Below are 24639 nucleotides of genomic sequence, written 5' to 3'. Positions count from 1 at the left end.
CCCCTTAAAAGATTTAGATGCACTATTGTAAAGTGGTTGTTCCACTGGATATCATAAGGTGAATGCACCAATTTGTAAGTCGCTCTGGATAAGAGCGTCTGCTAAATGACTTAAATGTAAAATGTAAATATATTATTAATGGATTGATTATATAGAAATATAAAACATTATTTTTAACTACTACAAAGCATTTACATGAGGAGCAGGAACCACTGACTCACTGCATTATTCTATAGTATTATCAAGACACCTGCTGTTAACTCTTAACTACTTAGGACAGCTCACGATGTGTCCTAAATATCTGCCGACTAGGTGGGACTAGAGACTTCATGCATAGCTTTAATTTATACCCATAAATGTAAAAAAAGCGATAATATTCCGACCGGGAAAGCGTGTGTACGTACAAAGAGAGAGAAAATAAAAGCATGGGATCCCCTCGTGCACGAGCATAATTCTCATATTACTGTTACTGGCCACTATCCAAACGCGCTAATGTTTTTCAGCCAGAGCCTGCAAAGCCACGATTCAGCTTTTTGCCACCTTCTGAGAGCCCATGGGAGCCGTAGGAAGTGTCACGTAACAGCAGAGATCGCCTGTAATGGATAGAGATAATTAAGAAGTTCAAGAAATGGTCAGACAGGGTACTTCCTGTACAGAATCTTCTCAGGTTTTGGCCTGCCAAATGAGTTCTGTTATACTCACAGACACCATTCAAACAGTTTTAGAAACTTTGGAGTGTTTTCTATCCAAAGCTAATAATTATATGCATATTCTAGTTTCTGGGCAGGAGTAATAATCAGATTAAATCGGGTACGTTTTTTATCCGGCCGTGAAAATACTGCCCCCTAGCCATAACAGGTTAAATTATGTTTCAACCGGAGAATTCATTTTGTCTTTAGAAATGCAATGGAACACAGCTATCTTTCAGGGGCACGCCCATGACTGACGCTCATGACCTTCTGCCAGACCCATCACTCAATCAGTTCTTATTCTCCCCCACTTCACAGAGAAGCCTCAAACAAGGTTCTAAAGACTGTTGACATCTAGTGGAAGCCTTAGGAAGTTCAATATGACCCCACAGACACTGTATATTGGATAGGCCAAGACTTGAAAAACTACAAACCTCAGATTTCCCAAAACCTGGTTGGATTCTTTTCTCAGGTTTTTGCCTGCCATATGAGTTCTGTTATACTCACAGACATCATTCAAACAGTTTTAGAAACTTCAGAGTGTTTTCTATCCAAATCTACTAATAGTATGCAAATATTTGACTCTGCATATCCTACCTTCTGGGCCCGAGTAGCAGGCAGTTTAATCTGGATATGTTTTTCATCCGGCCGTGAAAATACTGCCCCCTATCCCTAAGAGGTTTTTAACATAATTATAATAAAAGGAATATTACTAATGTAACCAAATGTAAAGACTGGGTTTAGTTGATTGTGTTGCACTGCTCATGTCCGCGTTCTGGAACTGCCCGCATCCCCGTACAGAACTGTCAGCGTCCACGTACGGTGTGGCGCCAAGCATATTGTCCGGTTACGCGCAGAGTGGGCTGAGGTGATCTTGGGGAATAACGATGGTGTTCGCTACAGTGTTGAGACGCCGAAGTTTATTGTTCAATTTGCTTTTTGCTTATTGGTCAGGGACAGTATGAGCGTAACCAGATCCTTTTCACTCTCTATCCTTGTTTCATTTTGTGGTTCACCGGATTTGTCATCATCATCGAGACAAGGGACAGTCGAACGACCTGCTAGCTAGCCAAGCTAGTCGGTTAGTCGGTACAGCTAGGTAAGCTAGCTAGCTACTCTACCAGCAGCATCCTAGTTATCCTAACTAGTCGGTACAGCTAGGTAAGCTAGCTAGCTACTCTACCAGCAGCATCCTAGTTATCCTAGCTACCAGTACATCATCACCGGCTGCCTGCATTTCTTGTGGACCGATGGAGCTCTCGGGTTGTTTCTTCCACCTGTTAAATCCCGTGGAGGGCTTCCCCCTCTCTCATTGACTGATGCTGGCTACCTCTGTCCGGTTCTCCTCTCTTCACTAGATGGACGGTAACTTTAATGTTTAACCCATCTGTGTCCAAGGACCGTACTTTAGAATATTGTAACGACCCTGGGTTTATAAGCGCGCATATTGACTCTGCCGCTTGAGCTTTTGATAGTGTGCTGGACTTCGGGCTAGAAGGTCGAGGGTTCGAGACCTGCTTCCCTGCCTCTTCCATTACAATATTAAGTAGGCTGGACACATGACATTTTTAGCATCTTTTTTTCTTATGAAATCTAGAAAATTTCATGGAGCCCAGTATCATGATATTACGATAAGTATTTTCCATTGCTTTCAGAAAAAGGTAACCTAAAGAAAACGCATGTCCCTGTCCTCTTTTTCAAGATATGGTCGATTTAAACATCCAGAATATATATTTTTTTAAATTAAGAAATAACAATGTTTTTTACAATTTGTTGTTTCTAAATGGCTTCTGGGTAATTTCGTATGCATCGAAATCTTTGTTTGTGGGCATCGAATTAAGCAAATGCTGTGCAGGTCCACTGAGTTGTGAACCGAATGGATAGGTCTAGATTTGTTGATCTTAACCCTAACCCAAGGTATAACATATACTGGTACTCCTTATAGCCTCATTATCACATCAAACATCTCCAATCCAAAGTTAAATCTAGAATTGGCTTCCTATTTCGCAACATAGCATCCTTCACTCATGCTGCCAAACATACCCTTGTAAAACTGACCATCCTACCGATCCTCGACTTCAGCGATGTCATTCACAAAATAGCCTCCAATACCCTACTCAATCAATTGGATGCAGTCTATCACAGTGCCATCTGTTTTGTAAAACCTAGGGTTCTATAGCCGCAGGCCGACCAGTAGAAACCGGATAAACAGCACAAAACGGAATCACGTCTGGTGGAGCATGTATCAATACTGATAGGATGGAAAGAAAGGGAGCGCTGCTCTCAGATCAGTTTTCTCCATTCAAATCTTTCCTTAACATTATAATTATTTCACAATATAGATGACAGATCAGCACCTAGATAAATATTATCACCTATGGCTGCAAATATTGAGGAGGCTTATTCTAATGCTTACCCAATAAAAATGCACTATATCACAAATTTGGCACAGCAAAGCGTTAGGCATCACGTCATAAAATATATTGAGACAAATTACAGACCGTAGTCTACAAGTAGCAAAATACAACTCGATTGAACTTAAACATGTATTTCATTCTGATTGTAATAGGCCTATTGCCTACTGTTTATATTTTAATGCAGTCATCTCGGTTTTCATTTGAAGAATAATTTTATGCGTCGCTTGTTTCTACCAAATGCGAAGACATTTGCAACTTTGTATTTGTAGTCAACTTTGTTCTGAAGTCACAAAGAGATGGAGAAACCCTGTGATTCTATGTTTAGCAGAGATCTTCTGTGTATAAAGTGATGCAGGAGGGCAGAAAAACATTTAACGATGCACTAAGCTGTTCAACATTAATAACGATGGTTTTGGGAAACAGCTCAGAGATTTAACGATGCTCCTACGAAGGTTTTAATGATGAAATTAGCTTTAAGATGCTTTTGGGAAACCAGGTCCTGGATAAAAACATCTGCTGAATTCAAAACTAAATGTTTTACATACTCATCTCATATTACTGTATTTAATCTTTTACATTATAATTTTTTTTATATTGATGTCACAAATTTATAATTTGTACCTATCTTTATAAAAAATGTAGTTATTTGTTACATTTGACAGTGTAAAACCTAGCAGTACTACTGATGTCACTGAGAGTGAGGCAGATATATATTACTACTGTGTTAAACCTAGCAGTACTACTGATTTCTCTGAGAGTGAGGCAGATATATATTATTACTGTATTAAATCTAGCAGTACTACTGATTTCTCTGAGAGTGAGGCATATATATATATTATTACTGTATTAAATCTAGCAGTACTACTGATTTCTCTGAGAGGCAGATATATATTATTACTGTATTAAACCTAGCAGTACTACTGATTTCTCTGAGAGGCAGATATATATTATTACTGTGTTAAACCTAGCAGTACTACTGAGTTTGCGTCAGAGAGATGAGACAGATATATATTATTACTGTATTAAACCTAGCAGTACTACTGATAAACTACTACGTAGTTTACTTGTACTACGTAAAAGCATTTTGAAAAAAAAAAACATTTGACTCTGAAATGAAAACATCAAATGATACATTACAAACATACACATATACATGTCGGTCATTGAAAAATTGCATGCCATGATTAGGGAGTTAAAAAACACCTATCTCATTTATAATTTCTTTAAACAATAAAAGTTAACTTATGAACGTTTCTGAAAGTGATGTATAGCGTTTTGTAATGAAACTCTTCTTATGTTTCCCCATCTGAGATCAGAGTAGATGAGAGATGTAATGTTTGTCTCTGTTGTGTTGAAGTCCAATCAAGCAGGAGAGACCAGCCTCCCGTGTACCCAGCTGTGTGTCCATGAAGAGTGACCGGTCTATGAATCCTCCTATACAGTTTAGAGAGGGAGACTTTTCTACTGAACAAAGGTAAGAAGAACTCATGGGTCATGGTCAGTGAGTTAAACAACACCGCCTCTAGTCATTTCTCCTCTCCCATTTTACCATTTATTTTTGTTGTTTTCATAATCCATAGGCTAATCCTTTTATCCATTTATATATTCCTAAAACAATATTAAACAAACACAACTTTCCCTCCACGTGTGTGTGTGTGTGTGTGTGTGTGTGTGTGTGTGTGTGTGTGTGTGTGTGTGTGTGTGTGTGTGTGTGTGTGTGTGTGTGTGTGTGTGTGTGTGTGTGTGTGTGTGTGTGTGTGTGTGTGTGTGTGTGTGTGTGTGTGTGTGTGTGTGTACTCCCTGGTTGAGGAGATGTAATCTCATGTTTTGTCCACAGAAACCAACAGGAGAGATCAGAGTCAGAGATTCTCAGTGGTCAGTCTTCCCAGAGTCGTCAAACAGACCTGGACTCTATATTCAGTGTATGTGATCCTGTTATGAACATTTGTTTTTGTTTTCCTCAAGTAAAGTTGATCTGTCAATTATTCATTATTGTGTTAATGAGAAAGCATTTCTTCTATTGCTTAACTTATTTACTTGATTTATTTTAGTTGCTTGAAGAGAAAAGTATGACATTTGTGAAGAACGAGCTGAAGATGTTCAAGAGGATTCTTGGTCCTGATCTCCCAGAAGGCTTTGAGAGTCAGAAGCAGGATGAGGAAGTGGTGGATGCTGAAGATGAGAAGCAGGAGAGCAGTGCCAGAGAGGGGGCTCTGAAGATCACACTGCACGTCCTGAGGAAAATGAACCAGAAGGAGCCTGCTGACACACTGGAGAAATGTAAGATCTGTCTGCATCATTTTGAATGCTGTTTTATAACATTTAAAAGCTGTGGCTAAAGTACAGCTAAAGTAGCTGTGTAACTCAATGATATTGTAGCAGCCTTAACACAACACCTAGTGACCTCATCAAGTAGCAGAATGGATGTGTTGTGTTGATTAATTTAGAGACAGAGAGAGACAACATTAATAATACCATCAATAATACCAATAATAATATAATCAGTCACACCAGTCTGTAATGCATTATGAAAACATTTACACATTTATACTGTCGTGTCTTTGGGCACCATTAACTTGAAGACATGTTTATCAAATAACTCCCTGTAATTATTATCACGCGATTAAACTGACTAATTGTTTAACTGTAATTAACTAGGAGATCGGGGCACCAAGGAAAATATTCAGATTACAAAGTTATAATTTTCCTAATATAACTTTCCTATATTATAACATTATATATTATATTATATTATAGTATAGGCCGATTATCTTCTGGTTTAAATGGTGTATTTACCTCTAGTCCAGTCTCATTCCAAACGTTGTAAATTGTTGTATCTGCACGAATCCAGCCTTTACTAAATCATCCATACATCAATTGTCTTAAAATCATTTATTTACTAAACTAAGTAATTCACAGAAAGCATACAAACAGTAAATATCGTCACAAAGAATTGGTAGAGTAATGTGCCCTAGTGGGCTAAACTGGCATGGCTGGTGTCTTGTTAAACAAAGGGTCATAAAGGGCAGCTGAGGAGGCACACAGAGTTCATTAATATTAACAATTGATATGCTAATCCTTTGTACATGAACGCTCACTCATTCGGGAACAATCGCAATCAATATATATTTACGCTCAGTGTGTCGGCGGGATCCTTGTTGGAGAGTTTTTGTCCTGTTGGAGAGTTTTTGTCCCGTTCTCTCTCTCTCTCGGTTAGAGTGGATCTTTCAAAGCGTCATTCATTAATGTTGTTATAGAATGGATGTTTCGTCGGTCTTCGCGTTCAATGATATTATTTCTAGCTGCAGACTATTAATTAATATCAAAGACTTGTTATTATTCTGTCAGTCTCGATAGTCTAAAAGTTTAACCACGTGGTATAGTTAACTTTCAGTAGAGGAATTGGATGGTCAAACCTTGGCTCTCTCTTCTGAGGTAAGCTGGTCTCTTGAAAGAAAATCAGGGTGGGGTTTTTATACGTGAACATAGAACAGGCTTGTCACATGACGCCTGGTCCTGTCTGTGTCCCTGGGGGGCGTGCCGATGACTGATTTAAGCTTTGAACAGAAATACATTCTATCACATTAACCTGTTGGGGCTAGGGGGCAGTATTTTCACGGCTGGATAAAAAAACGTACCCGATTTAATCTGGTTACTAATCCTACCCAGTAACTAGAATATGCATATACTTATTATATATGGATAGAAAACACCCTAAAGTTTCTAAAACTGTTTGAATGGTGTCTGTGAGTATAACAGAACTCATTTGGCAGGCAAAACCCTGAGACATTTTCTGACAGGAAGTGGATACCTGATGTGTTGAATTACCTTTAAGCCTATGCCATTGAAACACACAGGGGCTGATTAATGTTTTGGCACTTCCTATTGCTTCCACTAGATGTCACCAGCCTTTACAAAGTGTTTTGAATCTTCTACTATGAGATCTGACCGAACAAGAGCCTTGGAACGGTGATGGCCGATTAGACTCTGGCGCGCGAGGTCATGTTGGGTACCCTCGTTCCAAAACGTTTTAAAAGAGAATGCATTCGTCCACCTTGAATATTATTCATGTTCTGGTTAAAAAAGGCCCTAATGATTTATGCGATACAACGTTTGACATGTTTGAACGAACGTAAATATATTTTTTCCCCTCGTTCATGACGAGAAGTCCGGCTGGCTTAGATCATGTGCTAACAACACGGATCTTTTTGGATATAAATGATGAGCTTTTTTGAACAAAACTACATTCGTTATGGACCTGGGATTCCGGGAAGTGACATCTGATGAAGAGAATCAAAGGTAATGGATTATTTACATAGTATTTTCGATTTTAGATCTCTCCAACATGGCCGTTTGTCTGTATAGCAAAGCATATTTTTCTGGGCGCAGTGCTCAGATTATTGCAAAGTGTGATTTCCCAGTAAGGTTATTTTTAAATCTGGCAAGTTGATTGCGTTCAAGAGATGTAAATCTATAATTCTTTAAATGACAATATAATATTTTACCAATGTTTTCTAATTTTAATTATTTAATTTGTGGTGCTGACTTGACTGCCGGTTATTGGAGGGAAACGATTTCCTCAACATCAATGCCATAGTAAAACGCTGTTTTTGGATATAAATATGAACTTGATAGAACTAAAAATGCATGCATTGTCTAACATAATGTCCTAGGAGTGTCATCTGATGGAGATTGTAAAAGCTTAGTGCATCATTTTAGCTGGTTTTATGGTTTTGGTGACCCTGTCTTTGAATTGACAAAACATTACACACAGCTATTGTCAATGTACTCTCCTAACATAATCTAACTTTATGCTTTCGCCGTAAAACCTTTTTGAAATCGGACAACGTGGTTAGATTAAGGAGATGTTTATCTTTCAAAGGGTGTAAGATAGTTGTATGTTTGAAAAATTTGAATTTTGACATTTATTTGGTTTCAAATTTGCCGCTCTTGAAATGCACCTGCTGTTGATAGGGTGCACCACGGGTGGCACGCTAGCGTCCCACATAGCCCCAAGAAGTTAACATCAGTAAATAGCATCTCAATGTATTCCAAATAGCTTTATCCTTATTAATATATTTTATACAACCATTTAGATGCAAGTCCCATAGCTGAGGCTATTATATAAACAGTTTTATGGTAATATGGCTATATTGTCTCTTCTGAGTATCACACAATTGTACCAAGCGGACCAGTTCGTAGCTGGATTCTTCACCGATCTTTTATACCTTCTCCAGAACATAAATGTCGTTCGGTTCCCCAATTCTGTGAGTTGGAAGAATTTCCTTGTCTCTCAATGAAACCCCTCTCAGTCTCAACTGGGCCTGTTAGGCAGGACATTTCCTTTGGAATTTACGACCGCCTTGACAGGGCCTGGGTAGGGAGAGGTAGGTAGGGGGATGGTGCAAGGGGGAGGGGGTCAACTGTGCTCCCTGTTCCCAGAGAGAGGGCAACGTCATGACAATACATTCAGTTAACCTCTATGGGCTAGGTGGGACGCAAGCGTCCCACCCGTGGTGCACTCCATCAACAGCAGGTGCATTTCAAGAGCGGCAAATTTGAATCCAAATAAATGTCAAAATTCAAATTTTTCAAACATACAACTATTTTACACCCTTTGAAAGATAAACATCTCCTTAATCTAACCACGTTTTACGATTTCAAAAAGGTTTTACGGCGAAAGTATAAATTTAGAGTATGTTAGGACAGTACATTTACAAGAGTTGTGTGTAATGTTTTGTCAATTCAAAGACAGGGTCACCAAAACCATAAAACCAGCTAAAATGATGCACTAACCTTTTACAATCTCCATCAGATGACACTCCTAGGACATTATGTTAGACAATGCATGCATTTTTAGTTCTATCAAGTTCATATTTATATCCAAAAACAGCGTTTTACTATGGCATTGATGTTGAGGAAATCGTTTCCCTCCAATAACCGGCAGTCAAGTCAGCACCACAAATTAAATAATTAAAATTAGAAAACATTGGTAAAATATTATATTGTCATTTAAAGAATTATAGATTTACATCTCTTGAACGCAATCAACTTGCCAGATTTAAAAATAACCTTACTGGGTAATCACACTTTGCAATAATCTGAGCACTGCGCCCAGAAAAATACGCGTTGCGATACAGACCAGCCGTCATGTTGGGGAGATCTAAAATCGAAAATACTATGTAAATAATCCATTACCTTTGATTCTCTTCATCAGATGTCACTTCCAGTTATCACAGGTCCATAACGAATGTAGTTTTGTTCAAAAAAGCTCATCATTTATGTCCAAAAATCTCCGTCTTGTTAGCACATGATCTAAGTCCGCCGGACTTCACTTCATGAACGAGGGGAAAAAAATATATTTACGTTCGTTCAAACATGTCAAACGTTGTATAGCATAAATCATTAGGGCCTTTTTTTAACCAGAACATGAATAATATTCAAGGTGGACGAATGCATTCTCTTTTATAACGAATTGGAACGAGGGTACCCAACATGAACTCGCGCGCCAGGTGTCTAATGGGCCATCATCGTTCCATGGCTCTTGTTCGGTCAGATCTCCCTCCAGAAGACTCAAACCACTTTGTAAAGACTGGGGACATCTAGTGGAAGCAATAGGAAGTGCTCAATGAACCATAGCTCACGGTGTGATTAATAGGCAACGTGATGAAGTTGAGTCCACAATTCAGAATTCCACATCCTGTTACGATTGGTCTCGGGGTTTTGACTGCCATATGAGTTCTGTTATACTCACAGACACCATTCAAACAGTTTTAGAAACTTTAGGGTGTTTTCTATCCACCAGTATTAATTATATGCATATCCTAGCTTCTGAGTTTGAGTAGGAGGCCGTTTAAAATGGGCACGAATTTATTTCAAAAATCGCTGTAGCGCCCCCTATCCTAGGGGAACGCCAAGAGGTTAATAACTCTTAGGGCTCGCGGACCGCTTGCGAAACACCTACGACAACATCCGGTGAAATTGCAGAGCGCCAAATTCAAAATAGAAATATATTAAACATTCATGAAAATACAAGTGTCATACATAATTTAAAAGCTTAGAATCTTGGCAATCGAACTGCATTGTCAGATTTCAAAAAGGCTTTACGGTGAAAGCATAGCTTTCGATTATCTGAGGACAGCACCCCACAATAACATATTTTCCAAACAAGCACAGGCGTCACAGAATCCCAAATAGCGATAAAATAAATCACTTACCTTTGAAGATCTTCCTCTGTTTGCAATCCCAAGGGTCCCAGCTACACAATGAATGGTTGTTTTGTTCGATAAAGTCCTTCTTTATATCCCAAAATAGTCTGTTTAGCAGGCGCCATGACTTCAGAAATCCACTCCTTCAACATGCAGACAAAGAAGTTCTAAAAGCTACCAGTAAATTTTGTCCAAACAAGTCAAATAACGTGTCTATATCATCCTCAGGTTGTCTAAAATGTAAATAAACTAAAATATTTCATACGGAAAGTACTGTGTTCAATAGGAATGCCAAATTCGCAAGTGTGCACCCTCTCCATCGCTCGCAAAAACACTGATGTGACCCAAGCAGTCAGCTCACTGAAAGTGTAAATATTTATTTATTTTTCAAAATAGAAGCCTCAAAGCCTTGAATAAATACTGTTGACATCTAGTGGAAGCTATTATGAATTGCAATCTGGGTGACGGACATAGGAGTTTTCAATAGCTTTACAAAATATGAGCCTGTGATTTTATTTATTTATTTTTTGGTAGGATTTTCTTCGGATTTTCGCCTGCCATATCTGTTCTGTTAAACTCACAGACATTATTTTAACAATTTTGGAAATGTCAGAATGTTTTCTTTCCAAATCTACCAATTATATGCATAGCTTCTGGGCCTGAGTAACAGGCATTTTACTTTGGGCTCGCCAGACTCTCCGAACTTCCGAAAACTGCCCCCTAACCCTAAGACGTTTTAACGGTCCTCACACTGTTCATGCTCTCATTTCATAGACGCGTACTGCTCACCTGTTCATCTCGTAATGAATAATGTGGAAATTTAGCAAGTTGAGGTGACTAAACTGCTTGGAGTAACCCTGGATTGTAAACTGCCATGGTCAAAACATATTGATATGACAGTAGCTAAGATGGGGAGAAGTCTGTCCATAATAAAGCCCTGCTCTACCTTCTTAACACTATCAACAAGGCAGGTCCTCCAGGCCCTAGTTTCTACCTTCTGTCATGGGAATTCTGTTGCAATGTTCATAAACCGAACTTCAATTAAACTACCCAGTCTGCCCCCCAGAGGGTGTAAGATTCTGGTTGAATGAAGCAGACAGAGAGCCAGCCTACAATTCATCATGTTTATTTACGAGAGCTCTGAATATCATACAATGTACACAGCCTTTTATAGCTGACATTTGGTCATACCATATGTCATACCCCTTACAAATCCCCCTCCTCTTCTTTAACACTGTCAATGCCTATTTACAAGTCTTCTCCATCTCATACATTGCTTATCATATCCTGCCCCATGTTACATAATCTACTGTAAGCCTAAAGGTTTCTCCCCTCCCTGGGTGGGGGAGACCTTCTTCCTCTTATCAGTTTCACAGTGGTCACAAGTTGTCTGCTGTCTGGTTGCTTACATTGCTAAATCATTAAGCTTCAACTTTTCCGACACACACACATTAGTACATTCATCTTATATTCACTTGGTTATACCTTTTCAGGGTGAAATCATTTAGTCAAACCTTTAATCATATTATTTCCATTACAATCCACCCTATTGGCTAAATATTTCACATACACTATAACACATCTATTTTTATTGGATTCAGAAATGTCACACAAAATCAAACTAGATCAAAGAAAACGAATACATGTATTTTCATTACATACTTATCAATGACTGTTCTAAGCCTATGTCCAGTCATAACTCTTCGGATTAGGATTTTTGCTATGACCTTCATTTAGAGAAACAGCCTAAACATTAAAGATGGTCTCGTCTAACATGGGCTCCTCGTAATTGAATGAATCCTCCACCAGGCTCGGCGGTAGGTATTTGTCGTCCCACTGGTCTGAACTTGGAATCGTTCCGTATCTCACCATCTGCTCCGTCATCGATCTCTCCAGAGCCCTGGAAATGAGACCTCTCGCACAAGGGACCAAACAACAACCACATAATATCAATACAGTCACACAGGTGAAAGCAGCCCACAACACAGTGATTACAACCTTTTTCTATTTTCCGAACGTACTATCAAACCATCCCGTGAGTGCCGTGTCCACCCCGGAATTTTCTGCTAACTCCTGAGCTAAATTGTTTAGACCGGCCAGGGCCTTGGTCACTGATCCATCTGGAGCTGTGTTCTCAGGGATGAAAGTACAGCATTCAGATCCGAACATCACACACACACCACTCTTTTCAGCCAGAAGCATATCCAAAGCTATTCTATTCTGCAATACCATCAAAGTGGTCGCAGCTGTCTGTTCTGCTAACCCTTGAATTGCCTCTCTGGTATAGTTGATGAAACGCTGTTGGTTATAATAAATGTAATTTATCCAATTCACATTTTTATTGAGAGTCGACTACCAAAAAAGACTTGATTCCAATCCAGCCCATATCTGATTCCTAGCTTTAAACTCATCAGGCACCCCCCTTGGAACCCCAATGCTATCAATGTAAATTCTATCGTCAAAGGACCATGACGGAGCACTCCTCCCCTCTCTTTCACCTGGCACTAGGTCTTTGTGTTGTATAAGGATGAAGGGCATGGCTAACTGTACCAATGCACAAATACCAGTCCAATTTGCAGGAAGGTTTGGCCACAGCTTCATACCTCCACACAACCACCAGACATCTGCTCTCGGCCTTTCTATCTTACTAAAGTCCTCGGAACTCAACCACCCAGTCAGGTCCCTCATTGTCTCGTCAGTTGTAACATTCTCTGTCCTATTGCATGTTCTTACTTCCCCTACGTTCCATCCGTGTGTGTTGTGTCGAGCCACACAATAATAGTCTCCTCCTGCGACTTTGAAAGGGGGAAGTCTGGATCTAATGGGCACATAGGATACAGATAATGCAGATCAGTGCAACTGTCTGGCTTCCTTGCCTTCATGAACAGCTTTACCATACAGGCCATTCCCCTTGGTAAATTCATTCCATCGAGTAGAAAGGGGATGGTTGTCAACTGAAGTTTGGCTGTTGCGCAGGCATAACCTTCTTCTTTAGCTACTGATCTAGCTGTATACTGAATCCATTCCAGCCATAGGTTGGAATCCCCAAACCAAGTCTCCACCTCAATCACTTCCTTAAGATCTTTCGTCTGAACTATCCTCACCGGTCCTTGGCTCTGGATGACTACACGGGTAATGTCCGTTTTATCAGGGGTACTACTGGTATTCTGGCTGGCTGTAGAACTATATACTGTCCTAACCTCTACTACTCGGAATGGTACCGCAGTGTTGACAATGGTCTGGTCAAGACCAACATACCATAACCCTAAATCCTCTTTCTTTATGCTTTTAATGGTCATTCCTATCTTCAAGCAATACTTCCCTTGCTCTGGATTGCAGTCAAAAACCCTGGCTTTCACTATACTCCATCTGTTTCTATATTGGGTGTGTGGATTGACATAGCCTTCTCTCTCTGTGTGAGCTATGACCTGATTCCATGAGTTACACTGGGATCTACACAGATATCTTCCCCATGAAGTCAGAGTCCTAGACTGCCAGGAGGTTAGGGACCCCATTTGGTCTGCATAGAACTCTATTGAGACATCCTTCCCTAACATAACCCCACCTCCACCATGGGGCCCATACCATAACCCCACCGCCACCATGGGGCCCATACCATAACCCCACCGCCACCATGGGGCCCATACCATAACCCCACCGCCACCATGGGGCCCATACCATAACCCCACCGCCACCATGGGGCCCATACCATAACCCCACCTCTACCATGGGGCCCATACCATAACCCCACCTCCACCATGGGGCCAATACCATAACCCCACCGCCACCATGGGGCCAATACCATAACCCCACCTTCACCATGGGGCCCATACCATAACCCCACCTCCACCATGGGGCCCATACCATAACCCCACCGCCACCATGGGGCCCATACCATAACCCCACCTCCACCATGGGGCCCATACCATAACCCCACCGCCACCATGGGGCCCATACCATAACCCCACCTCCACCATGGGGCCCATACCATAACCCCACCGCCACCATGGGGCCCATACCATAACCCCACCGCCACCATGGGGCCCATACCATAACCCCACCGCCACCATGGGGCCCATACCATAACCCCACCGCCACCATAGGGCCCATACCATAACCCCACCGCCACCATGGGGCCCATACCATAACCCCACCGCCACCATGGGGCCCATACCATAACCCCACCACCATGGGGCCCATACCATAACCCCACCTCCACCATGGGGCCCATACCATAACCCCACCTCCACCATGGGGCCAATACCATAACCCCACCTCCACCATGGGGCCCATACCATAACCCCACCTCCACCATGGGGCCCATACCATAACCCCACCGCCACCATGGGGCCCATAGCATAACCCCACCTCCACCATGGGGCCCATACCATAACCCCACCTCCACCATGGGGCCCATACCATAACCCCACCGCCACCATGGGGCCCATACCATAACCCCACCTCCACCATGGGGCCCATACCATAACCCCACCGCCACCATGGGGCCCATACCATAACCCCACCTCCACCATGGGGCCCATACCATAACCCCACCTCCACCATGGGGCCCATACCATAACCCCACCTCCACCATGGGGCACTCTGTTCACAATGTTGACATCAGCAAACCGCTCGCCCACACAACGCCTTACATGCTGTCTGCCATCTGCCAGTTCAAACCGGGATCCATCCATGAAGAGCACACTTCTCCAGTGTGGCAGTGGCCATCAGTTACGACTGCAGTCAGTTCAAGACCTTGGTGAGGAGGATGAGCAAGCAGATTAGCTTCCCTGAGACATTTTCTGACAGTTTGGGCAGAAATTCTTTGGTTGTGCAAACCCACAGTTTCATCAGCTGTCTGGGTAGTTGGTCTCAGATGTCATGATGTGGCCCTTCTGGGTAGAGCTAGTGCCCCCCCCCCCTCTCTCTCCCCTACACCCAGGTTTTGTAATCTCAGGTCATAAATGCCTGGAGGAGACTCTCTCCACCTGGCCATGCAGAAAGAGACACATAGCGAGAACAAAGGATTTCACATGGCGAACTCCTAAATCCCCAACATGGGGATTTGATACAAATTGTCCACTTGTGAGAAGGTGGGAATGGTCCGTGGATACCTAACCTCTCTTGGGTAGGGGGCAGTATTTAGAATTTTGGATGAATGAGGTGCCCAATGTAAACTGCCTGTTACTCAGACCCAGAAGCTAGGATATGCATATGCATGGTAGTATTGGATAGAAAACACTCTAAAGTTTCCAAAACTGTTAAAATAATGTCTGTGAGTATAACAGAAAATCCATCCAGGAAGTGGGACATTTTTAATGTGGGGACTTTTCTATTGAATGCCTATACAGTATGTATTTGGATAGGACCCAAATTGCAGTTCCTATGGCTTCCACTAGATGTCAACAGTCTTTAGACATTGTTTCAGGCTTGTATTCTGAAAAACGAGGAAGAATGAGACCAGTTTGTAAGTGGCATGCAGAATGAAGCAGAGCTCCTTTGCGCGCTTGACCAAGAGTGCGGCCTTCGTTCTTTTCACTTTCTATTGAAGACGCTATTGTTCGGTTGAAATATGATCAATTATTTAGACAATAGACAACCTGAGGAATAATTATAAACATTGTTTGAAATGTTTCAACGAACTTTACCGGTACTATGAGGATGCATTCGTCTGCATGTCGTGACCGCCTTTGAGCCAGTGGATTACTGAACAAAACGTGCCAACAAAACTGAGCTTTTGGGACATAAAGAGGGACTTTATCGAACAAAAAAAACATTTATTATGTAACAGGGACTCTTGAGAGTGCAAACATATGAAGATCATCAAAGGTAAGTGATTCATTTTATCGCTCTTTCTGACTTTTGTAATTCCTTTACTTGGTTGTAAAATGTTTGTATGCATTTGTAAGCGGGGCGCTGTTCTCAAATAATTGCATGGTATGCTTTTGCTAACCTACAAAGCATTACATGGGCTTGCTCCTACCTATCTTTCCGATTTGGTCCTGCCGTACATACCTACACGTACGCTACGGTCACAAGACGCAGGCCTCCTAATTGTCCCTAGAATTTCTAAGCAAACGGCTGGAGGTAGGGCTTTCTCCTATAGAGCTCCATTTTTATGGAATGGTCTGCCTACCAATGTGAGAGACGCAGACTCAGTCTCAACCTTTAAGTCTTTACTGAAGACTTATCTCTTCAGTAGGTCCTATGATTAAGTATAGTCTGGCCCAGGAGTGTGAAGGTGAACGGAAAGGCTGGAGCAACGAACCACCCTTGCTGTCTCTGCCTTGCCGGTTCCCCTCTTTCCACTGGGATTATCTGCCTCTAACCCTATTACAGGGGCTGAGTCACTGGCTTACTGGTGTTCTTCCATGCCGTCCATGGGAGGGGTGCGTCACTTGAGTGGGTTGAGTCACTGACGTGGTCTTCCTGTCTGGGTTGGCGCCCCCCCTTGGGTTGTGCCATGGCGGAGATCGCTGTGGGCTATACTCGGCCTTGTCTTAGGACGGTAAGTTGGTGGTTGGAGACATCCCTCTAGTGGTGTGGGTGGGGTTATATCCTGCCTGTTTGGCCCTGTCCGGGGTTATCATCGGATGGGGCCACAGTGTCTTCTGATCCCTCCTGTCTCAGCCTCCAGTATTTATGCTGCAGTAGTTTATGTGTCGGGGGGCTAGGGTCAGTCTGTTACATCTGGAGTATTTCTCTTGTCTTATCCTCTCTGGGCTAGGCGGGACGAATTCGTCCCACCTACGTAACAGCCACTGGCAGCCTGTGGCGCGATTTTCAAAACCTTAAAAATCCTATTACTTCAATTTCTCAAACATATGACTATTTTACAGCCATTTAAAGATAAGACTCTCGTTAATCTAACCACACTGTCCGATTTCAAAAAGGCTTTACAACGAAAGCAAAACATTAGATTATGTCAGCAGAGTACCAAGCCAGAAATAATCAGACACCCATTTTTCAAGCCAGCATATAATGTCACCAAAACCCAGAAGACAGCTAAATGCAGCACTCACCTTTGATGATCTTCATCAGATGACAACCCTAGGACATTATGTTATACAATACATGCATGTTTTGTTCAATCAAGTTCATATTTATATCAAAAACCAGCTTTTTACATTAGCATGTGACGTTCAGAACTAGCATACCCCCCGCAAACTTCCCGGGAATTCGCTAACATTTTACTAAATTACTCACGATAAACGTTCACAAAAAGCATAACAATTATTTTAAGAATTATAGATACAGACCTCCTCTATGCACTCGATATGTCCGATTTTAAAATAGCTTTTTGGTGAAAGCACATTTTGCAATATTCTAAGTACATAGCCCAGGCATCACGGGCTCGCTATTTAGACACCCGGCAAGTTTAGCACTCACCATAATCATATTTACTATTATAAAAATGTCATTACCTTTTGTTGTCTTCGTCAGAATACACACCCAGGACAGCTACTTCAATAACAAATGTTGGTTTGGTCCAAAATAATCCATCGTTATATCCGAATAGCGGCGTTTTGTTCGTGCGTTCCAGACACTATCCGAAATAGTAAAGAAGTGTCGCGCGCATGGCGCAATTCTTGACAATAAAATTCAAAGTATTCCATTACCGTACGTCGAAGCATGTCAAGCGCTGTTTAAAATCAATTTTTACGTCATTTTTCTCGTAGAAAAGCGATAATATTCCGACAGGGAATCTCCTTTTCGGCAAACAGAGGAAAAAATCCCAAAGGCGGGGGCGGTCGGGGTCACGCGCATAAGCTAGTGTCTCTTGATCGGCCACTTGAGAAAGGCGATAATGTGTTTCAGCCTGGGGCTGGAATGACGACATTCTGTTTTTTCCCGGGCTCTGAGAGCCTATGGAAGACGTGGGAAGTGTCACGTTAGAGCAGAGATCCTTAGTAAATGATAGAGATGGAAAAGAAGTTCAACAAATGGTCAGACAGGCCACTTCCTGTAAAGGAATCTCTCAGGTTTTGACCTGCCATTTGAGTTCTGTTATACTCACAGACACCATTCAAACAGTTTTAGAAAATTTAGGGTGTTTTCTATCCATATGTAATAAGTATATGCATATTCTAGTTACTGAGTAGGAGTGGTAACCAGATTAAATCGGGTATGTTTTTTATCCAGCCGTGTCAATGCTGCCCCCTAGCCCTAACAGGATTTATCCGGTGTCCTGTGTGAATTTAAATATGCTCTCTCTAATTCTCTCTTTCTCTCTTTCTTTCTTTCTCTCGGAGGACCTGAGCCCTAGGACCATACCTCAGGACTACCTGGCATGATGACTCCTTGCTGTCCCCAGTCCACCTGGCCGTGCTGCTGCTCCAGTTTCAACTGTTCTGCCTGCGGCTATGGAACCCTGACCTGTTCACCGGATGTGCTTGTTGCACCCTCGACAACAACTATGATTATTATTATTTGACCATGCTGGTCATTTATGAACATTTTAACATCTTGACCACGTTCTGTTATAATATCCACCCTGCACAGCCAGAAGAGGACTGGCCACCCCTCATAGCCTGGTTCCTCTCTAGGTTTCTTCCTAGGTTTTTGCCTTTCTTGGGAGTTTTTCCTAGGGAGTTTTTCCTAGCCACCGTGCTTCTTTCACCTGCATTGCTTGCTGTTTGGGGTTTTAGGCTGGGTTTCTGTACAGCACTTTGAGATATCAGCTGATGTACGAAGGGCTATATAAATACATTTGATTTGATTTTGCCGTAAAGCCTTTTTGAAATCTGACACAGCGGCTGGATTAACAAGAAGTTAAGCTTCATTTTGATGTATGACACTTGTATTTTCATGAATGTTAAATATTTCTATTTCTGTAATTTGAATTTGGCAATTTCACCGGATGTTGTCGAGGTGGGTCACTAGCAAAACGCTTGAGCCAAAGAGGTTAAGTTATTGTTAACCTCACTAGGGTAAGGGGCAGTATTTTCACATCCGGATGAAAGGCGTGCCCAGAGTAAACTACCTGCTACTCAGGCCCAGAAGCTAGGATATGCATATTATTAGTAGATTTGAATAAAAAATACTCTGAAGTTTCTAAAACTGTTTGAATGATGTCTGTGAGTATAACAGAACTCATATGGCAGGCAAAAACCTGAGAAAAATCCAACCAGGAAGTGGGAAATTTGAGGTTTGAAGTTTTTCAAGTGATTGCCTATCCAATATACAGTGTCTGTGGGGTCAGATTGCACTTCCTAAGGCTTCCACTAGATGTCAACAGTCTTTAGAATGTTGTTTCAGGCTTCTATTATAAAGGGGAGCGAATAAGACCAGCTAGAGTAAGTGGACCAGCTGAAAACTATGAGTTGTTTATCGCGCGCTGCCGTGTGCACATGCTCAGATCCCTTTTCCTTTCTAAAGACAAAGGAATTGTCCGGTTGGAATGTTATTGAAGATTTATGATTAAAAGATCCTAAAGATTGATTCTATACATCGTTTGGCATGTTTCTACAAACTGTAATAGAACTTTTTTGACTTTTCTTCTGGACTTAGTGCGCGCGCCTTGTGCATTTGTAATAGTGAACCTAACGCGCAAACAAAAAGGAGGTATTTGGACATAAAAATTAACTTTATCGAACAAAACAAACATTTATTGTGGATCTGGGATTCCTGGGAGTGCATTACGATGGAGATCATCAAAGGTAAGTGATTCATTTTATCTCTATTTCTGCTTTTTGTGACTTCTCTCTTTGGCTGAAAAATGGCTGTATGTTCTTTTGTGACTAGGTCGATGACCTAACATAATCATATGGTATGCTTTCGCCATAAAGCCTTTTTGAAATCAGACACTGTGGCTGGATTAACAAGAAGTTTATCTTTAAAATGGGGTATAATACTTGTATGTTTGAGGAATTTTAATTATGAGATTTCTGTTGTTTTGAATTTGGCGCCCTGCAATTTCACTGGCTGTTGTCCTTTGAAGAGGGGGATGACCGCAGCTGCTTTCCAATCTTTGGGAATCTCAGATGACACGACAGAGAGGTTGAAAAGGCTAGTAATAGGGGTTGCAACAATTTCGGCAGATAATTTTAGAAAGAAAGGCTCCAAATTGTCTAGCCAGGCTGATTTGTAGGGGTCCAGATTTTGCAGCTCTTTCAGAACATCAGCTGACTGGATTTGGGAGAAGGAGAAATGGGGAAGGCTTGGGCGAGTTGCTGTGGGGGGTGCAGTGCAGTTGACCGGAGTAGGGCGTAGCCAGGTGGAAAGCATGGCCAGCCGTAGAGAAATGCTTATTGAAATTCTCAATTATAGTGGATTTATCGGTGGTGACAGAGTTTCCTAGCCTCAGAGCAGTGGGCAGCTGGGAGGAGGTGCTCTTATTCTCTAAGGACTTTACAGTGTCCCAGAACTTTTTTGAGTTTGTGTTGCAGGAAGCAAATTTCTGCTTGAAAAAGCTAGCCTTGGCTTTTCTAACTGCCTGTGTATATTGGTTTCTAACTTCCCTGAAAGGTTGCATATTGCGAGGGCAGTTCGATGCTAATGCAGAACGCCACAGGATGTTTTTGTGTTGGTTAAGGCCAGTCAGGTCTGGAGAGAACCAAGGGCTATATCTGTTCCTGGTTCTAAATTTCTTGAATGGGGCATGCTTATTTAAGATGGTGAGGAAGGCATTTAAAAAAAATAACCAGGCATCCTCTACTGAAGGGATGAGGTCAATATCCTTCCAGGATACCCGGGCCAGGTCGATTAGAAAGGCCTGCTCGCTGAAGTGTTTCAGGGAGCATTTGACAGTGATGAGTGGAGGTCGTTTGACCGCTGACCCATTATGGATGCAGGCAATGAGGCAGTGATCGCTGAGATCTTGGTTGAAAACAGCGGAGGTGTATTTAGAGGGCAAGTTTGTTAGGAGGATATCTATGAGGGTGCCCGTGTTTACGGCTTTGGGCTGGTACCTGGTAGGTTCATTGATAATTTGTGAGAGACTGAGGGCATCAAGCTTAGATTGTAGGATGGCCGGGGTGTTAAGCATGTCCCAGTTTAGGTCACCTAGCAGCACGAGCTCTGAAGATAGATGGGGGCAATCAGTTCACATAGGGGGTCCAGAGCACAGCTGGGGGCCGAGGGGGGTCTATAGCAGGCGGCAATGGTAAGAGACTTGTTTTTAGAGAGGTGGATTTTTAAAAGTAGAAGCTCAAATTGTTTGGGTACAGACCTGGATAGTAGGACAGAACTCTACAGGCTATCTCTGCAGTAGATTGCAACACTGCCCCCTTTGGCCGTTCTATCTATCTCTACAGTGAAATAAGCCAATATACACTAACCAGAACAGCAATGGACAAGGCATATTGACATTAAGGAGAGGCATGCTAAGCCAAGTGATCAGAGAATGCCAAGAGTGTGCAAAGATGTCATCAAGGCAAAGGGTGGTTACTTCTACAATGTAAATAAATGTAAAGATAAAGAAAAACCCTTGAATGAGTAGGTTTGTCCAAACTTTTGACTGGTACTGCAAACAAAAATATTAACTCAACATGTGAAGTGTTGTTCCCATGTTTCTTGATTTGAAATAAAAGATCCCAGAAATGTTAGATACGCAATAAAAGCTTATTTCCCTCAAATGTTGTGCACAAATTCGTTTACATCCCTGTTAGTGAGAAATGTATCCTTTCCAAAGTAAACCATCCACCTGACAGGTGTGGCATTTGAAGAAGCTGAACAAACAGCATGATCATTACACAGGTGCACCTTGTGCTGGGGACAATAAAAACATACTATAAATTGTGCAGTTTTGTCACACAACACAATTGCACGGATGTCTCAAGTTTTGAGGGAGCGTGTAAATGGCATGTTCACTGCAGGAATGTCCAACAGAGCTGTTGCAAGAGAATTTAAGTTCATTTCTCGACAATAAGCTGCCTCCAAGGTCATTTTAAAGAATTTGGCAATATATCCAACCAGACTAAAAACTGCAGACCACATGTAACCATGCCAGCCCAGGACCTCCACATCCAGCTTTGTTACCTGAAGAATCGTCTGAGACCAGCCACCAGGGCAGCTGATGAAACTGAGGAGTTTTTCAGTCTGTAATAAAGCCTTTTTGTGGGGGGAAAACGAATTCTAATTGGCTGGGTCTGGCCCAATGGGTGGGGAGCAATCATGTGAAATCCATAGATTAGGGACTAATTAAAATATTTCAACTGTTACTTAGAAAAATCTTGAAATTGGTGCAGTGGCTTCTTCCTTGCTGAGTGGCCTTTCAGGTTATGTTGATATAGGACTCGTTTTACTGTGGATATAGATACTTTTGTACCTGTTTCCTCCATCATCTTCACAAGGTCCTTTTCTGTTGTTCTGGGATTGATTTGCACTTTTTGCACCAAAGTATGTTCATCTGTAGGGGACAGAACGCGTCTCCTTCCTGAGCGGTATGACGGCTGCGTGGTCCCATGGTGTTTAAAACCTCTCTAGGGTAGGTGGGACGCTAGCATCCCACCTGGCCAACATCCGGTGAAATTGTCAGACAATATTTTCTTTCACCCGTTCCTTCAGGAGAGGTCTGGTGGAGTGAGTCCGTCTTCTGGCCAACTCGTCCAAGCAAAGCTCGTTCATAACATCCCTCTCCACGTAAAACTCCCCAGCCCTCTGCTCCTCAACTCCCATGGCTGTCTTCCAACACTGTCTGTGTGTTTATTGCTTTGTGTGTCTCTCTCTTTTCTTTCTGTCTATGTCTCTTGGTCTGTCCTTTTAGTCTGAAACAGTGTACAGAGGAGAAACCTCTTGTTCCAAAACAACAGAGGTCTCACAATTATCAACAAACTGCCAAACACCCCTGATAAGACGTACAAAAAACAAGAAGCTACTCTATGTTCCAAGCTAGTCTGAGTGTACTCCTGGCGGTGTCTTTGTTTGTATCTCAGTTGGACCTTCTTCATATCTGGGTGCAGGACACAACTGACACAACTGATATTCTGGTTCTAACAGAGACTTGGCTGACTGATTCGGTCTCGGATAAGGACATTGAGATTTGTGGTTAAAATATCTTCAGGTGTCATATATTGCAAAAAGGGAAAGGAGTGGCTGTTTACGTAAAAACAACACACTTGGCATCATGTTGTCTAAATATTACTGTTACCAAGAAAATTAGCTGGTTATAGATAAGCCAAATAAACCCAAAAACACCATTATTTGTTGTTGGGATTTACCACTGTGATTAGTGAAAACTGAGGATGGATCAACAACATTGCAGTTAGTTACAGTATGGGATCTTCCTTTGAAACAGGAAAATAATCCTGCAGCAACAGGAAATGTGAATTATTATGTGGATTGTAATAAACTGTGGCAGGGGGTTATGGTTATTGTAGTGTGGTCAGGCCGTGGCAGGGGGTTATGGTTATTGTAGTGTGGTCACGACGTGGCAGGGGGTATTGGTTATTGTAGTGTGGTCAGGACGTGGCAGGGGGTATTGGTTATTGTAGTGTGGTCAGGACGTGGCAGGGGGTTATGGTTATTGTAGTGTGGTCAGGACGTGGCAGGGGGTATTGGTTATTGTAGTGTGGTCAGGACGTGGCAGGGGGTTATGGTTATTGTAGTGTGGTCAGGACGTGGCAGGGGGTTATGGTTATTGTAGTGGGGTCAGGACGTGGCAGGGTGTATTGGTTATTGTAGTGTGGTCAGGACGTGGCAGGGGGTTATGGTTATTGTAGTGTGGTCAGGACGTGGCAGGGGGTTATGGTTATTGTAGTGTGGTCAGGACGTGGCAGGGGGTTATGGTTATTGTAGTGTGGTCAGGACGTGGCAGGGGGTTATGGTTATTGTAGTGTGGTCAGGACGTGGCAGGGGGTTATGGTTATTGTAGTGTGGTCAGGACGTGGCAGGGGGTATTGGTTATTGTAGTGGGGTCAGGACGTGGCAGGGGGTTATGGTTATTGTAGTGTGGTCAGGACGTGGCAGGGGGTATTGGTTATTGTAGTGTGGTCAGGACGTGGCAGGGGGTTATGGTTATTGTAGTGTGGTCAGGACGTGGCAGGGGTATTGGTTATTGTAGTGTGGTCAGGACGTGGCAGGGGGTTATGGTTATTGTAGTGGGGTCAGGACGTGGCAGGGGGTATTGGTTATTGTAGTTTGGTCAGGACGTGGCAGGGGGTATTTGTTTTATGTGGTTCGGGGTTTAATGGGATATGTATTTATGTAAGAGGGGTGTTTGATTTATGTGTTCCGGGGTTTTTGGGTAATGTTCTAGGTTTTGTATTTCTATGGTTTTCTATGTTGTGTATTTCTTCTTCTAAGAACGAATTCTTATTTACAATGACGCCCTACCCCAGCGACGCTGGGCCAATTGTGCACCGCCCTATGGGACTCCCAATCACG

General features: G+C 42.2%; 1 protein-coding gene across 2 annotated transcripts in view; it reads left to right on the top strand.

The window, feature by feature from the left end:
- LOC145863938 (uncharacterized) overlaps positions 1-24639 on the top strand; it is a 44730-nt gene that overhangs the window by 18687 nt on the left and 1404 nt on the right. Inside the window, exons 3-6 of one of the 2 annotated variants that reach the window (XM_082968482.1) lie at positions 4464-4580; positions 4944-5028; positions 5158-5386; positions 18567-19755. In XM_082968482.1, coding sequence (XP_082824608.1) covers positions 4464-4580; positions 4944-5028; positions 5158-5386; positions 18567-18568 — 433 coding nt within the window. In that variant the 3' untranslated portion in view covers positions 18569-19755. Of the gene's footprint in view, positions 1-4463; positions 4581-4943; positions 5029-5157; positions 5387-18566; positions 19756-24639 lie in introns of those variants that run through there. The other variant, XM_082968484.1, reaches the window with a different exon arrangement.

Source organism: Salmo salar, chromosome 02 (assembly GCF_965601325.2).
Source record: "Salmo salar chromosome 02, fSalSal1, whole genome shotgun sequence".
Classification (NCBI taxonomy): domain Eukaryota; kingdom Metazoa; phylum Chordata; class Actinopteri; order Salmoniformes; family Salmonidae; genus Salmo; species Salmo salar.
The sequence above is the reverse complement of the archived record's forward strand: the minus strand, read 5'-3'. Positions and strand labels throughout refer to the sequence as shown.